At 42.9% G+C, this 15,416-nt stretch overlaps 1 protein-coding gene across 1 annotated transcript; it reads left to right on the top strand.

Annotated features, from left to right (window-relative positions):
- Positions 1–13,608: 13,608 nt before the first annotated feature.
- Positions 13,609–14,923, top strand: LOC122144433. The gene is made up of 3 exons (XM_042755355.1): positions 13,609–13,693; positions 14,051–14,371; positions 14,493–14,923. Exons 1-3 carry the CDS (start codon positions 13,609–13,611, stop codon positions 14,834–14,836), a joined length of 750 nt encoding a protein of 249 aa, XP_042611289.1. The 3' UTR covers positions 14,837–14,923.
- Positions 14,924–15,416: the final 493 nt, after the last annotated feature.

Below are 15,416 nucleotides of genomic sequence, written 5' to 3'. Positions count from 1 at the left end.
AGAAAATACCCTAAAATGCGTATACGCGTTAATCAGCTCCAGAGGGTTAACATCTGCTCTGTGGAGGATTTTGCCAGAGCCCAGCCCACCATCTCCCCACGGTACAGAGCATAAGCCCGAGCCCACCAATGATGGAGAGCCAGAGCGCAAGTCGTCAGATCAGGTGCGAGAAGGGTATGGAGCATGGTTGGTGCCAAAACCAGGAGGGGGATCTTACAAGTTATGAATCAAGCTCCGCCCCAAAAACACTAGCAGCTGAATCTGAGCAAAATATGGAGCGCCAAAAGGGCCTAAATGAGGAGCTGGATTTTATAGACTGGGACTCTGAACTGGAGGATGACCTTCCCCCTCTCCGACGTCTCCGCTGGTCCCAGGTGTACGTCGGCTCCTAGAAGGTTCCCAGCACAGCCCTCACCAGCCCCACAACTCCCCACAGCCTCTTCCCCAATAAGGCCCACTGTCGGCTCCTAGAAGGTGTCCAGCAGTGCCGGCTCCAGCCCCAGAGCTCGCTCCAGTGTCGGCTCCTAGAAGGTGTACTCCTGTGGCCGTTCCTAGAATGTGTCATCCTGTGGCCGCTCCTCCAAAATGCCTGCCCTCCCACCCGCTCCTGCCTCCTCCACCGCTGTCGTCTGGTAGCACCTCTGCTTGCCTTCAGCCCACCATCATTGCGGTGCGAACTCCATGGGACTGCCATCCTCCAGCGTCAGCGTGACCAGAGTCTCCCTCACCTCCACCTTCAGCCTGGACTCCGCCTTGGCCCGTTGACTCCCCAGCTCCACCATGGCTCCTAGCTCCCTCCTCTCCGCTGTGGCCCAGCTGTACAAAATCCCCCCCTCTCCCCCGTCCCTCCGGGTCGGCTCCACCTTGGTCTGGCGTTGACCATCCTACGCCTCAGGACTCCACTCCTCTGGCTTCGCCTTGTCCCTCTGGCTCCATCAGCCTCCTTCATCCCCTTGGCTCCACCTCAGTCCTCTGTCGCTCTGTTCCGCCTAGGACCTCTGGATGCTCCCCGTCACCCTGGCTCTTCAGCTCTCAGTCTCCGCCTCGGGCTCCTCCTCCACCTGCTCTGCCGCCGTTGCTCAGCCCCCTGGAGTCGGTGACCATTCCACCTCCATGGCTTCTCCCCCTTGGGCTGTTTGGACTGTTATGGCTGTGGCCAGGGTTTTCTTCCCCAAGGGTTTCATGTTACTGTTAAGTTAGTTATTCCACTCACCTGTGTTTCCCCAATTATCCTGTCTTTAAAGGTCCGAGTCTCTTCCGTCTGTGTCCGTCGGGTCTACAAGTTACATACGTGTGTCTTCCTCCTGTTTCCATGTTGGATTTACCCCTGTGTTGGATTTACCTCTGTGTTGGATTAATAAATACTCTGCGTCTCGTGACACATAGATTATTAACAAAATAGGACACTCTCCAAACATATGAAGAAAAGTACCTGCTGACTCAATATTACAGAAATGGCAGTTGTAATTTGGTTGTAGTTTCACTTTGAATCTTTTGCAAGGAGTTATTATACTCTATGAATAACTTTGAAATGTATAAGATGATGAGCCAAGTTTTTAGAGGTTAAACTGAGGTTGGATCACACTTTCTCCCAAGTCGACAGATAAATTAAGGTCAGATAATTCCTACACCAAACACATATGAAACAAGAAGGCATTGTAATGCGATCAACAATTCCAACACACACCAAGGAAACAGATGGTCAACCAGAAGATGGTGCAATCCAATCCTGCACAGAATGAAATCTTCTTAAAGTAACTCTATATGCCATACCACCCAAGTGTGCAATCCTTTTAAAATTCAAATGTAATAAATATAGTGATGCCTGTTGTATGAAATAAAAGTAGCACAAATAAAAGGAATGACAAACAACTTTGAACAAGAACCCAAACAGACCGCACATTACTGAGAAAATAGGTCTGCCTAAAAAAAAAGAAAATAGTTTGGATACGTGACTGATCCTTTCCAATGCAAAAAAATGCCCTCATAAAGCCCACAGTGTCAAGAACTAGTAATCAAACCTTCTCTCCATTAACTCCAAGAAAATATTTCAAAGTTTATCACTAGACAAGTTTGCAGGATAGAAGATCACAGCAGAAACTTAAGTGTCCATGTTCACCTTGTTATTCTCCTCTCCTGGGCAGTTAAGATGCTTCTTCTGTGGCAGTGAACTGATAAAAATCCTTGTGAAAGAACATGAACGATAAGAGTACGCGGCCGTTCTGAGTTACTTTTTTCTTCCGGCATAGACACGATGAGCCCGCTCAATCTCAATATTGCATCCTTTCAGTGCAGGAATCCACTTGGAAAGATTAGCTCTGACCAACCCATCCTGCCCCCTCACTTCCACCCCCTCTGGCAACCCCACCAGCCATACGTTATTTCTCCTTCTCCTGTCCTCCATGTTCGTCTGTCGAGGCCACAACCTAATACAAAGTACTTTGCTGCTCTTTAAGTGTTAGCTTGATTCTATTAGCAATGGCGCAGTTGAACTCCCCTTATGATGTGAGAAGAAAGGGGTCATTCAGAGAGTAGAAAGAGTGAGCTTGACCGCTACCGGTGTCCCACTTTAACATTACAAGGAATCTGGAGGATGCATTAATTTGTTCACAAATGATGGGCTGTATAGAAGAGGAGAATGAGCATCACCGGCACTCACATCTCACTCCCTCATCTATTGGCATTCCAGCTCGAAAAAAATACTCTTATTTGTGTCACGGCTACACTACTGAGTGGAACGCGAAGAAAGGAATGGAAAGAGAAGAGGAGTACATAAATCCAGAGCAGTTTAATGTTAACAAGGAAAACTCACATAAAACATGTTGACAAACAATACCAGACACTAGACTGAACACAAGGAAAACTATATATACAGGACAGGGTGATGGGAAGACTTGACACACCTGGGATCAATGGGGACACAACAAACACCTGGGATTAAATCAATGCCGCGGGAGGCAGAAACTGGGTAACGGAGAAAAACCAACACAAAACATGGAACAGAGTCTAACATGTCTCCCCCCCCTCCCGGAAGGTGCGACCTTGCGCAACACACCATCCAATGGGGAGGGTGGGCACTCTGGAGGTCCCTCAGGACAGAGTGGTATCCGTTTGGGGCACAATGGCGGATCAGGAGACTCGGGCGCCCATGGTGGATCAGGGGACTTGGGGCGGCTATGGTGGATCTGGGGACCCGGGAGGCCATGGCGGAGCAGGTAGTTCAGGAGGCCATGGCAGGTATATGGTCATCCCAAAAAATTTTCTTGGGGAAAACTAGGCATCTTGATGAACCGGGCACTTGAGGGCGCTTTGGAGGAATGGGCACGTGAGCGAGCTCTGGGGCTAGAGCCAACACTGGGGCTGACACTGGAGCTAACTGGAGATCTGTTGCCCATCTCGGATGGAACTGGGGATCTGAAGCCCTCCCTGGGCTAAACGGGGAATCAGGAGCCCTCCCTGGGCTAAACAATCAATAACAAGACCCCACCCTGAGCTGAACTGGGGATCGGGAGCCCCCCAACTGCTAAACTCAGCAACTCCATCCCCTCCTCGGCAACTGGGGATCGGGAGCCCTCCGTGGGCTATACTCGGGAACGGGAGCCCCTCCTGGGCTGAACTGGGGATCAGGAGCCCATCCTGGGATTAACTCGGGAACAGGAGCCCATCCTGGGCTAGATTGGGGATCAGGAACCCCTTCCTGGGCTTTGCTCTGGTGCTAGGCTAACACCCTATTCCTCACCCCTAGTTTCCTCTTTTGGAACGGGTGGAAAAGGCGTGTTCTGGGCCAACACTGGAGCAAACTCTGGGGCCTGGCCTGACACTGGAGCAAACTCTGGAATGCGCTTTCAAGGAGCAGGCACTGGAGTGAGCTTTGGGGCTGGCAGGCTTGCTACATTAGTGTTCATTAGGCTTGCCATATCAATGTTTGTTCGGCTTGTCATATTAACAGTCGGTGAACTTGGGTGAGCCGTGGATGGTGGCAGGCGTGGGTGAGTCACGGATGGCCGACTTGACTCGGGACCAGTCAAAAAATAAACTTGGGGAAAGGGGGTGCCCCATTCTTTGTTTTTGGGTCTGGTATTCTGTCACAGGTGCACTATTGAGTGGAGCACGGAGCAAGGAACAGAGGAAGATGAGGAGTACATCAATCCAGAGCGGTTTAATGTTAGACTGAACATAGGGAGAACTATATATACAGGACAGGGTGATGAGAATACTTGACACACACCTGGGATTAATGGGAACACATAGGAAACACCTGGGATTAAATCAATAATGTGGGTGACCGAAACTGGGTAATAGGGAGAAAAACAAACACAAAACATAGAACAGATTAGGGCTAGGCGATATAGCGAATGATATGATCATGCACATCTAGTCAGTAAAGCCGGTTCCCTGATTACCGCTAAATCGGCATCGCAGATGAATCGCCTTTGATAATGAACGCGATATTGTGTAGCTTGTCAGTGATCTACGGCTCTGTCTATTAAATGCTGCTCCATTTGAAAGCAGGTGATGGTGATTTAGCGGTAATCAGGGAACCGGCTTTACTGATGAAATGCGCGTGACAATCGCATGCGATTTTACGCCCAGCCCTAGAACAGAGTCTAAACAATTTGTGATATATTTACCTGCCACTGCTTTTTCAGGTCACCTTGGACTGCATCTTCTTGGTGAAACTCATTCAAAGTGCTGTTTAGGGAACTATCATTATGCAGCACATTGAAATCATAAACTGGAGACTAGCAAGTCACATTATTTAAAAACAGAAATACAAACACAAAGCTCAGTGCAAGTATTCCATTTGATGTCAAACAACACAGCGCTCCTTATGTAAAATACTTCAGTAAATTGTAAGTTTCACATTTCCAGTTTTCTCTCAGAAGCAGAAGTCGTCATATTTGGCTAAAGGTCTATAGCGGAGAACAGGTGTGATGAGTTGTGTAGTATGAAGCAAACAAAAAAGTTTCAGGTCCAAAAGGGACATCAAAAGTGACATGACATACAGCCAAGTATGGAGACCCATACTCAGAATTCGTGCTCTGCATTTAACCCATCCAAAGTGCACACACACACACAGCAGTGCACACACACCCGGAGCATGGGGCAGCCATTTATGCTGTGGTGCCCGGGGAGCAGTTGGGGGTCCAGTGTCTTGCTCAAGGGCACCTCAGACGTGGTAGTGCTGGCCCGAGACTCAAACCCACAACCTTAGGGTGAGGAGTCAAACACTCTAACCATTAGGTCAGGACCTTGAATATAGACATATATTCTCTGTTAACAGCCACAGTTAAAACTAGAGATAGGACGTTTAACACTGAGGCTCTGAAGCCTGTTTTATTCTGATGAAGAAGACTGGTTCGAAAGACTGAGTCTTGTATCAAATCTCTGTGATCATGTGAACAACGACATTTAAGTGACCTGCCACTTCATTACAGAGGAGGTACAGCTGTCATCTATTCTGTTAGGAAGGAGCGCGCGCTAGTGATGACGACTTCTTCTTCTTCTTTAGTTTTTGGGCGCATAACAAACTTAATGTATAGCGCCACCCATAGACATAATATAGGTAGACGCCCTAACCATAGACATAATATAGGTAGACGCCCTATTGGCCGCTGGGCGCTGAGATTTGCGGCCGCCATTTTGAACCGGTCGTACTCATAGTTTCGTTGCGTAGCAGCAGTTAAGATGCCAGAGCACTGTGCAGCATTTTCCTGTTCAAATCGGCGGACCATCGCAAGTAGGGCTCGGGGGATTACTTTTCACAAGTAAGAATTAACACTACTATCGTACTATTGGTTGTATTTTGTCCTTAAATCCAGAGAATTGAGAAGGAGCAAGGATCTTTGATAGTACTGTACTGAAATCGTAGCTAGCTAACGTTAGCTAGGCTATGTATCTCCCTCAACTCAAGTGTTTTCCACATAACTTACTATTCAGTTCAGAAAGAAGTTCGAAAGCACTTGTTAGATGCACGAAACTTACTTTTAGCTTTAGGTAACGTTAAGTGCCTATTACCAACACAATCCAATCTGAAGTTAATACATACATTGTTCGACCGGACATAATAACTGTTGTTTGTGTTTGCGCACATGATATCAGGAAGCAATGTATACACACATGACGGCAAAGCGCAAATCGAGTTACCCCTCCCACTTCTGCTAGTATAACTGAGATATCTTATCCCGTGCGAATTGGACATTAATACTACAGACGTCTGTGTATAAATTACATTACTCCATCTACTCATGTAAAGTTAATGCCGCCCGAATAGGGCTTTAGATTACAATTGACACAAGAATGCTATGTAGAAATAAAACAATTATTATTGGTATAACATTGGGCCCGCGAACTTAGTATTTTGTTGTTAGCTTCACTATTTACTGAATCAAGTAAGTTTTTCAGTAGTCCTATTTCAAAATAGGAGTTTTGTTGAAGAAAGGTTCTAAGAAATGTGAAGAAAGAAAGAGTGTGAGTGTGTATGTATGTGTGAGAGAGAGAGAGAGAGAGAGTGTATGTCACAAATCATTATAAATTGTTTCTTATTAAAATATTTTACTGCAATGATCTGTTTCTGCTTCTTTATCATATTTATAGTGTGTGATTTATAAATTACCTTATATCCTACATCACATATTTTGATTTTGGACGTCTGGTCACTTTATATCTTACATCAGAATATTATATAACTGTTAAGACTACTATGAATATTAAAATACGCTGAACCATGTGTCCTGTATCATAGCATAGCGTCAAAATCAGTTAGGTATTCAGTGAGATATGATTAATTAAATGCGCTGACAGCTCATTGCACCTGGCAAACAAGTTACACTGAGTGGAGCTGGCGACCGATCCAAGATGGCTCCCACGGCTCTCCACGGCTCGACCGTGCCAATAGGCAATAGCGTTCGATAGGGCGTCTACCTATATGATGTCTATGGCAGACGCAGCACACCAAATATGGTAGCATGTGCCAATCTCCTTAATGTGCGCCACATCAACTGTTTTGCCCACATGTTGAATCTGGTGGTGAAAAAAAGTCACTGTCACGAACATCAGACCTTGATGACATTCGCGCCTGGGTACAGAGAATTGTGGCCCATTTCAAATCAAGCACCACAGCAAAAGGGAAGCTGTCAGAAATACAGTGACAGATGGGAAACCCAGAGCATAAACTTCTGCAAGAGGTTGAAATCCACTGGAACAGCACGTTCACGATGCTTCAGAGGCTGTACAACCAGAGGGAGCCACTAGGTGCAGCCCTCACCAGTCTGAACACCACCCTCCTCCCTCCCATTATCTGCTGAGAAATATGATACAATAAATCAGTTCTCTCTTCATTCCTCCAGGCCACTGAGGAGATGTCTACAGAAAAGAGGGTCTCTGGATCAAAAGTCATCCCTATTGTGAAGATGCTGAAGCACCTTGCATCCAGACAGTGTGCTTCAGTTACACATCCAATTGTCAGTAGCCTAGATGTATTTTTGTATCTTGCTTATGCCGATATTTGAAGGACAAGCTGCTTCCCAGGATGGAGGACCCATTAAAATATTGGCTCCTAGAATGGCTCTACAGTATGCCCCTCCACACCAGCATCATCAGTCCCCCCCATGAGAGGATTTTTTCAAAGGCTGGTGAAATCATCTCCCAGAGAAGAAGCAGTTTGAAGTCAAGCACAATTGAGCCGATTTTGTTCTTGAATAAATCTTGTAAAAAAACAGTGTAGTTTCACTTTATTTTTACACTGTGGCACAAGAAAGTCCTTCTGAATCCTTCACACAAAAGAACTTCCACAGTGTTAAATTTTAATCTTTTTATATTATGCATTCTTCAGCGTCTCTTCCATTGCATCGCTGCTCGCAAAAATCAAACTGTTGCAGTATGTTTCAGAACATCTGAAATCCACATCTAAGATAAGTGAATGCTCTTTTAATTCATATCGCTGTGCATATTTTCTGGTTAACATCGTTTTGAATCAGTTGCAGGAGCGAAATATTAAGCATATTTGCAGCAGCATTTACACATCTGTGTTTTATACACATGGAGAAATACGCAGCCTAGAGCATGTAATCGCTCTGAGGATACGCTGATAAGTCCATGAGAACAGGGTTAAATGAGACAAGCATTCTCATGTAGGCGTTCAACTGGGGTTCGCTGTATTTAGCAGCGTAATCTCAATGTCACGGATGTCTATTTCTAAGGTTGATGTTACATTAGCTGTATGAGTGTGCGGTTGATTCAGATGCACGCAGCATCAGAAACACCCATTTATCGCTCTATGGCTTCTATACATAGGCCTATAAGAACGTGATACTGTATCAATAGCCACGTTTACATGTACACCTTTTTTTGTCATTCCGATTTAAAGATTCGGTGGACTGTTTACATGAGACGTTATCTAATCTGGTATAGTGTGTACATGTGCCCGTGCTTTCGATTTTGGGACATGCTAAGTGGCCTACAATGACATCAAATACAAATCGCCAGAGGAAAAAAAAAACCGCATTTGCACTAATATTTTTAATAACTGCTTGCACTTGCTTGGAATAAACAGACTAATATTTGAACCCCTAGTGTTCATTCGTGCGCTCAGTCATGTGGCCAGAACACCATCACACAAAAAATACGGCGGTCTTATCGTACCGCACATAGAACCAATATAGCTCTCATCAGTTGATAATTCTATCAACATATGGCCCTAATTTCTTAATGTTAAAGCATTAATGGAAATAACCATAGGCTAATACCCTCTGTAATGCAGCTCTGAAATGAATTGTATTCTGATGAAAAAAAAAAAAAACTGTACATAAATGGAAAAATACACAATTTCTCACAAAGTGTTGCTGAACAATGAATCAAAGGAGCGTTGTTTTATGAACACAGAGAGTGCTCGCAACAAGCTATCACACAGCATTTCCAAACGGGTTTTATTATGAATCTGTAATAATTAATACAAATGACAAAAGCAAATTTTGGTCAAGTTGTTATTTTCAATGAGCTATTCACTATCATCGTGTTGCTTCCAAGCTGAAAAGCAGTAAATTGTGCTTAATTTATTACATCAGCTTTCTGCGCCGGTCATGAGAGCAGATATGACTGTTCATAACACAGCAAGTGTTCTCCATTCTAATGTGTGTTAATTGTATAATTGAAATTTCTTCATCCACTATTACCCAGTCTCTACGGTACTGTTGGTGTCTACAAATCACAGAATGTACAGTGTTGCCGACATCACATTCCCATTCTGATGACCACGACTTTTGATGTGATTACAGAGATACAATGTAATCGGTTTAATGTGTTTACATGGCAGGATTTTAATTTTGTGCGGTTTATAGAAGGTTATCCCACTCCTCTCAAACCAATTACCATTTCGGTTTGGGCAATTTTATTCTGACTGAGGTGTTTATATGAAGCATTTTCATTCAGATTGGACTGTCATTCTAAGTTTTCCGAAGGGTGTATGCTTCCCCTGCTGGACTACCACCCACAATTATGCAATTTACAGCTTAAATGCATATTACATGCTCCTCGTGCCGCAGCAAGTGGTCGTGTGCTTCCCCCTTTACAATCACACATTTGCTTTAAGCATTTTAAGCAACATGCTTGTTGCACATCCTCGATTGCTTAACTTGGGGTGACGCATCCCCCTTAATGTGATTTGCAGCATGTTAGACACTTAAAATTGGATAATATACAAACTGCCGTCGTTTTAGACTGCTGCTGCTAGAGGTGTATGCTTCCCCCTGTACATTCAAATATTTGCATAAACAGCTTAAGCAACATGCTTGTTGTATGCTCCCTTTCTGAGTTGGGGTGATGCTTCCCCCATAAATATAGTATTAAGCCAACATTTCCCATCGCTGGCCATTCAGTTGTGTTGGGGAGTTTTGGCATATGGTTGTTTAGGGAGTTTGTCTTGCTGCTCTGCCCGCTCTGTCCAAGCATGGCTGAGTGTTGCCCAGAACATAACCATACTGCCAACACCTAACTGTATGCAATATAATTGTCATAAATATAATTGACGGAAGTGGTCCTGATTGAACTGTCATATCAATCTAGATCATGTTTAAAAGTATTTATAAGTAGTAACAGAAAAACATTTTGTTAGTAAATTGACATTTCAAAATGTTGTAACACTTTCATGTGTGGACAATGATTATCAGAATGAAGATACAGCTGCTATGTCTTTTGTGTTAAAACTGGAATCAACAAGATGTGTGAATCATTTGAAAGTGGCTGCAATAATTGCAGCTGACCACTAGATGTCATTGGTAGGGTCTGCCTTTGAAGCTTTTTTTGGTACATCAGGAAAAAGCCTCAAAAGTGTCACAAGACTTCATCTGCTCATCTCTAGGTTCCGGATCAAAATAGAATATTTAATAACAGCCACAGGTTATACCAAGTACACAAGAGTGAAGCAACACATCATAACCATAGATTAGACAAACTGAACTGAAACAAGGGGAACTTGAATACACAGAGCAAACAAGGTAAATTAATGACGAATACCTTAACAGAATGAAATAATCAACTCAGAAACCATGGCAACTAAAGATTGGCAGTAGCTAGAACAAATGCAAAAGGAAACTGAATAGAAACAACCTAAAAGTCCATGAAATGAAACTAAATGAAACAGGACTGACAATTCTTGACAACAGGAGATGGCATCAAGTGTATTTATTGCATTCCTGTTTGCTCAAATAGAGAAAAAAAACTTGGCAGTATAACAGCAATCAGAAGAGAGAAGGATGTCAAATTTACTGTCACTCTCACAGTCGCTGTATTAGAAACAGTGGTGTAATGTAACGAAGTAAAAATACTTTGTTACAGTACTTAAGTATTTTTTGGGAGTATTTGTACTTTAGTTTTTATATTTCAGGCAACTTTTACTTTTACTCCACTACATTTCCTAATTAAAATGTATAGTTTTACTCTGATACATTTCCCCGAAGTATATTCGTTACTTACTACAAAATAGTCAGACGTCAGAAGAACACGGACTGCAGGAAAGCAGGTTTGATGAATCAGTGGTCTGTCATCTGCAAGTTAGACTTCTAAAAAACACCTGTGCAAACAGGTGCGCGCACAGCCGCGGATGATTTCATTTCCCACTCAAGGTTGCGGGTTCGGGTCTCGTATCGGCAGGGATTGTAGGTGGGGGGGGAGTGAATGTACAGCTCTACATGTTGCCCTTGGGAGATATCATCAGGAAACACGGTGTTAGCTTTCACTGTTATGCTGATGATACTCAGCTCTATATTTCTTCACGGCCCGGTGAAACATACCAATTTGAAAAACTAACGGAATGCATAGTCGATATGAAAAACTGGATGACAAGTAATTTCTTACTGCTAAATTCTGAAAAAACAGAGGTGTTAATTATAGGACCTAAAAGGTCTGCATGTAATAACCTAGAACGTTGTCTAAGCCATGATGGCTGCTCTTTCAATTCTTCGTCATCAGTTAGGAACCTAGGTGTGCTATTTGATAGCAACCTTTCCTTAGAAAGCCACGTTTCTAGCATTTGTAAAACTGCATTTTTCCATCTCAAAAATATATCTAAATTACGGCCTATGCTCTCAATGTCAAATGCAGAAAGGTTAATCCATGCGTTTATGACCTCAAGGTTAGACTATTGTAATGCTCTATTGGGTGGTTGTTCTGCACGCTTAGTAAACAAACTCCAGTTAGTCCAAAATGCAGCAGCTAGAGTTCTTACTAGAACCAGGAAGTATGATCATATTAGCCCGGTCCTGTCAACACTGCACTGGCTCCCTATCAAACATCATATAGATTTTAAAATCTTGCTTATTACTTATAAAGCCCTGAATGGTTTAGCACCTCAGTATTTGAACGAGCTCTTGTTACATTATAGTCCCCCAACGTCCGCTCCGTTCTCAAAACTCTGGCAATTTGATAATACCTAGAATATCAAAGTCAACTGCGGGTGGCAGATCCTTCTCCTATTTAGCGCCCAAAACTCTGGAATAACCTACCTAACATTGTTCGGGAGGCAGACACACTCTTGCAGTTTAAATCTAGATTAAGAACCGATCTCTTTAACCTGGCTTACACATAACATACTAATACACTTCTAATATCCAAATCCGTTAAAGGATTTTTAGGCTGCATTAATTAGGTAAACCGGAACCGGGAACACTTCCCATAACACCCGATGTACTTGCTTCATCGTTAGAAGAATGGCGTCTACGCTCATATTAGTCTGTTTCTCTCTTATTCCGAGCACAACTAAACCACCAGATCCAGTCTGTATCCAAGTCAGAGGGTCACTGCAGTCACCCGGATCCAGTACGTATCCAGCCCAGATGGTGGATCAGCACCTAGAAAGGACCTCTACAGCCCTGAAAGACAGAGGAGACCAGGACTAGAGCCCCAGAGACAGATCCCCTGTAAAGACCTTGTCTCAGACGACCACCGGACAAGACCACAGGAAACAAATGATTCTTCTGCACAATCTGACTTTGCTGCAGCCTGGAATTGAACTGCTGGTTTCGTCTGGTCAGAGGAGAACTGGCCCCCGACTGAGCCTGGTTTCTCCCAAGGTTTTTTCCTCCATTCTCTCACTGATGGAGTTTTGGTTCCTTGCCGCTGTCGCCTCTGGCTTGCTTAGTTGGGGACACTTCATTTACAGCGATATCGTTGACTTGATTGTAAATTATTACACAGATACTATTTTAAACTGAACTGAAATGCATGATGACATCACCGAATTCAATGATGAACTGCCTTTAACTGTCATTTTGCATTATTGACACACTGTTTTCCTAATTATTGTTGTTCAGTTGCTTTGACGCAATCTTTTTTGTTTAAAGCGCTATATAAATAAAGATGACTTGACTTGACTCTCTCTCCCACCTTCAGTACCACAACTGAGGTGCCCTTGAGCAAGCCCCGAACCCCCAACTGCTCCCCGGGCGCCGCAGCATAAATGGTTGCCCACTGCTCCAGGTGTGTGTTCATGGTGTGTGTGTGTTCACTGCGGTGTGTGTGCACTTTGGATGGGTTAAATGCAGAGCATGAATTCTGGGTATGGGTCACCATACTTGGCTGTATGTCACGTCACTTTCACTTACAACAGCAGCTGATGCAACAACTTTCCTGAGCCACAGCACACATATCCAGCAGTCAATGTCTTCTTTACTGACGCTCGTGTGCAGCTACTGCTTGTGTATCAAGATATAACTGATGCTAATCATTTCAGAACACTTACACTGTTTTTGAATTCATTTTACAAATGAGTCATAATGGAAACTGGTTTTACTAATTCACAAATAATTTAATGATGTTATTTCTAGATTTTAACGGCATGCAGGAAACTGCTCAAAGAAAGAAGTAAAACTATCAGTGAAACACTCGTGTGCAGAAGGAAAGAATAGCTTATAAACTGTGTTCAGAGCAGATGTGTGTTTGACAGAATGCACTTTATCACACTGAAGAACATGTTTCACACAATGTAAAAGTTCATTACGCACAGACATATAGTGCAGCTCTAGCAGTCTCTAAACACTCGGTCAGTCAGATCAGAGGAAGTAAACAACCACAGGAGGAGCTGAGAGTATTTACAGAAAGAGCTGAGAGCAAATAATGAAGAGAAAGACAGAGAAAGAGAAAATGTCTGAGGGTCATCTGTGTCTGCTGGGACTGATCGCTCTCTCTTCACTTCTCACAGGTAAAGAAATCTGTGTTTTCTCTTCAAGACATTCAGTGGACTCAGTCTGAGAAAGAGTTCATCTGAACACCATCAGTTTATTCTTGTGTTTGATACAGAACAGACCTGCATTATTCCTGAACGCACTAAAACTAGACAGTTTTCACTCTCAAACATCTCTGAATTATTCTCATATGAAGAGTGTGTTTGTGATTAGCTCTCTGATGAAGAACAAGAGTTTATTCTGGAGAGTGTGTTTGTAATAACTGGAGAAAAAAGACTGTGATCTGAACCTTCTGCTTTTTATGATGGTGTGTTTTTATGTTTTCATTTATTAATATATAACATAATGATCACTCAGATATTCTTGTGTTTCAGGTACCAGTGGAGTAGATGATGCTCATGTGTTCATCAGTTCTGGAGGAAATGTCCGTCTGCCCTGTAATAACACACATAAACACTACAGACCAACTACATGGCCCTACAACACACTCAACAATTCAGCAGCAGTTGAACTTATTCGTTTAGGGATAAAGAAGAAAGACACACAGAGACATGAGAGACTGAGTCTGGGGTCTGACTGCTCTCTGAACATCAACAACATCTCAACAGAAGATTATGGATCTTACATGTGCAGACAATATGTGAACCACAAACAACAAGGAACTGATGCTCGTGTTTATCTGCATGTTCTTCATGGTAATGTTATGATTATTTGGTCAGTTTAAAAATAATTTAAAAATCTAATTCTTCATTTAAACTCTCCTGATGATTGAAGAGTGTGTGATGTGTGTGATGTGTGTGTTATTGTGTGTTTCAGTCTCACAGACTGAGATCAGTGCAGGTCTCTCTGTGACTCTCTCCTGTCAGCTGTATTCATATCCTCGAGTCTCTTGTGATGATTCGGTCAGTTCTGAGAGAATTGAGCTGTTCTGGGTGAATCAGGCTGGTGTTAAACTGACGAGATCAGACTCCAGATATCAGATATCATCCTCATCAGGACACTGTATCATCTCTCTGAATACAACACTCCTGAATGAAGATCACAACAGAGAGTGGAGATGTGAAGTTACTCAGAGAGATCGAGTCAAGACCTCAGTCACATACACTGTCAAGAGTTCAGGTGAGAAAACAAGCTCATTAATCAGTGTTAGACCCTTATAATGATAACATTAAGGACTGTTAGTGCCATTGAAGCAGAAAAAACTGAGGAACAACAGCTTCTTTCAGTCTGACAGACGAGAAACTCAAAGCACTGATGCAAACTAATGATCAACAGTCCAGAAACTGCTGCAGGGAATGACAGCAAAAATGTAAACTTTTTATGTAATGTGATCAAAGTTAAAATATGATTGTGTATGATAATATGATTGTCAAAGTTAAAATCTAATTTTTAGAGCCAGGGACCAAACCTTTTCCAAAGCCCTGATAATTATACCAGAGTTTGAGACTAAAGTTAATGTGGTGGGAGTGTTGAACATAATGCGCTTGTTTTATTGATACAAACGGTCCACATTATATTATATTGTATTCTCCAGAAAATAAGTCTCAACAGGTCAAACTTGCGTTGTTGATAGAAAAAACAAACAAACAACAACAGAAACAGATAAGTCCCATCAACCTCCGTGAAGTTGGCCCCTCACCCAACGCAAAACGTCAGCAAAATAGTCTCAATCATTTGTGCTCCATTTGTGCTGTAAAAATTTTCATTTGTGACGCTTTGGTTTTATAGATATTAAAATAA

This window comes from Cyprinus carpio, unplaced genomic scaffold, assembly GCF_018340385.1.
Source record: "Cyprinus carpio isolate SPL01 unplaced genomic scaffold, ASM1834038v1 S000006675, whole genome shotgun sequence".
Taxonomy (NCBI): domain Eukaryota; kingdom Metazoa; phylum Chordata; class Actinopteri; order Cypriniformes; family Cyprinidae; genus Cyprinus; species Cyprinus carpio.
The sequence above is the reverse complement of the archived record's forward strand: the minus strand, read 5'-3'. Positions and strand labels throughout refer to the sequence as shown.

Coding starts and splice junctions, on each gene's coding strand:
- LOC122144433 (XM_042755355.1), top strand. CDS start 13,609: ATGAAGAGAAAGACAGAGAAAGAGAAAATGTCTGAGGGTCATCTGTGT. Junction 13,694..14,050: donor TCTCTCTTCACTTCTCACAG/GTAAAGAAATCT, acceptor CTTGTGTTTCAG/GTACCAGTGGAGTAGATGAT. Junction 14,372..14,492: donor TTATCTGCATGTTCTTCATG/GTAATGTTATGA, acceptor TGTGTGTTTCAG/TCTCACAGACTGAGATCAGT.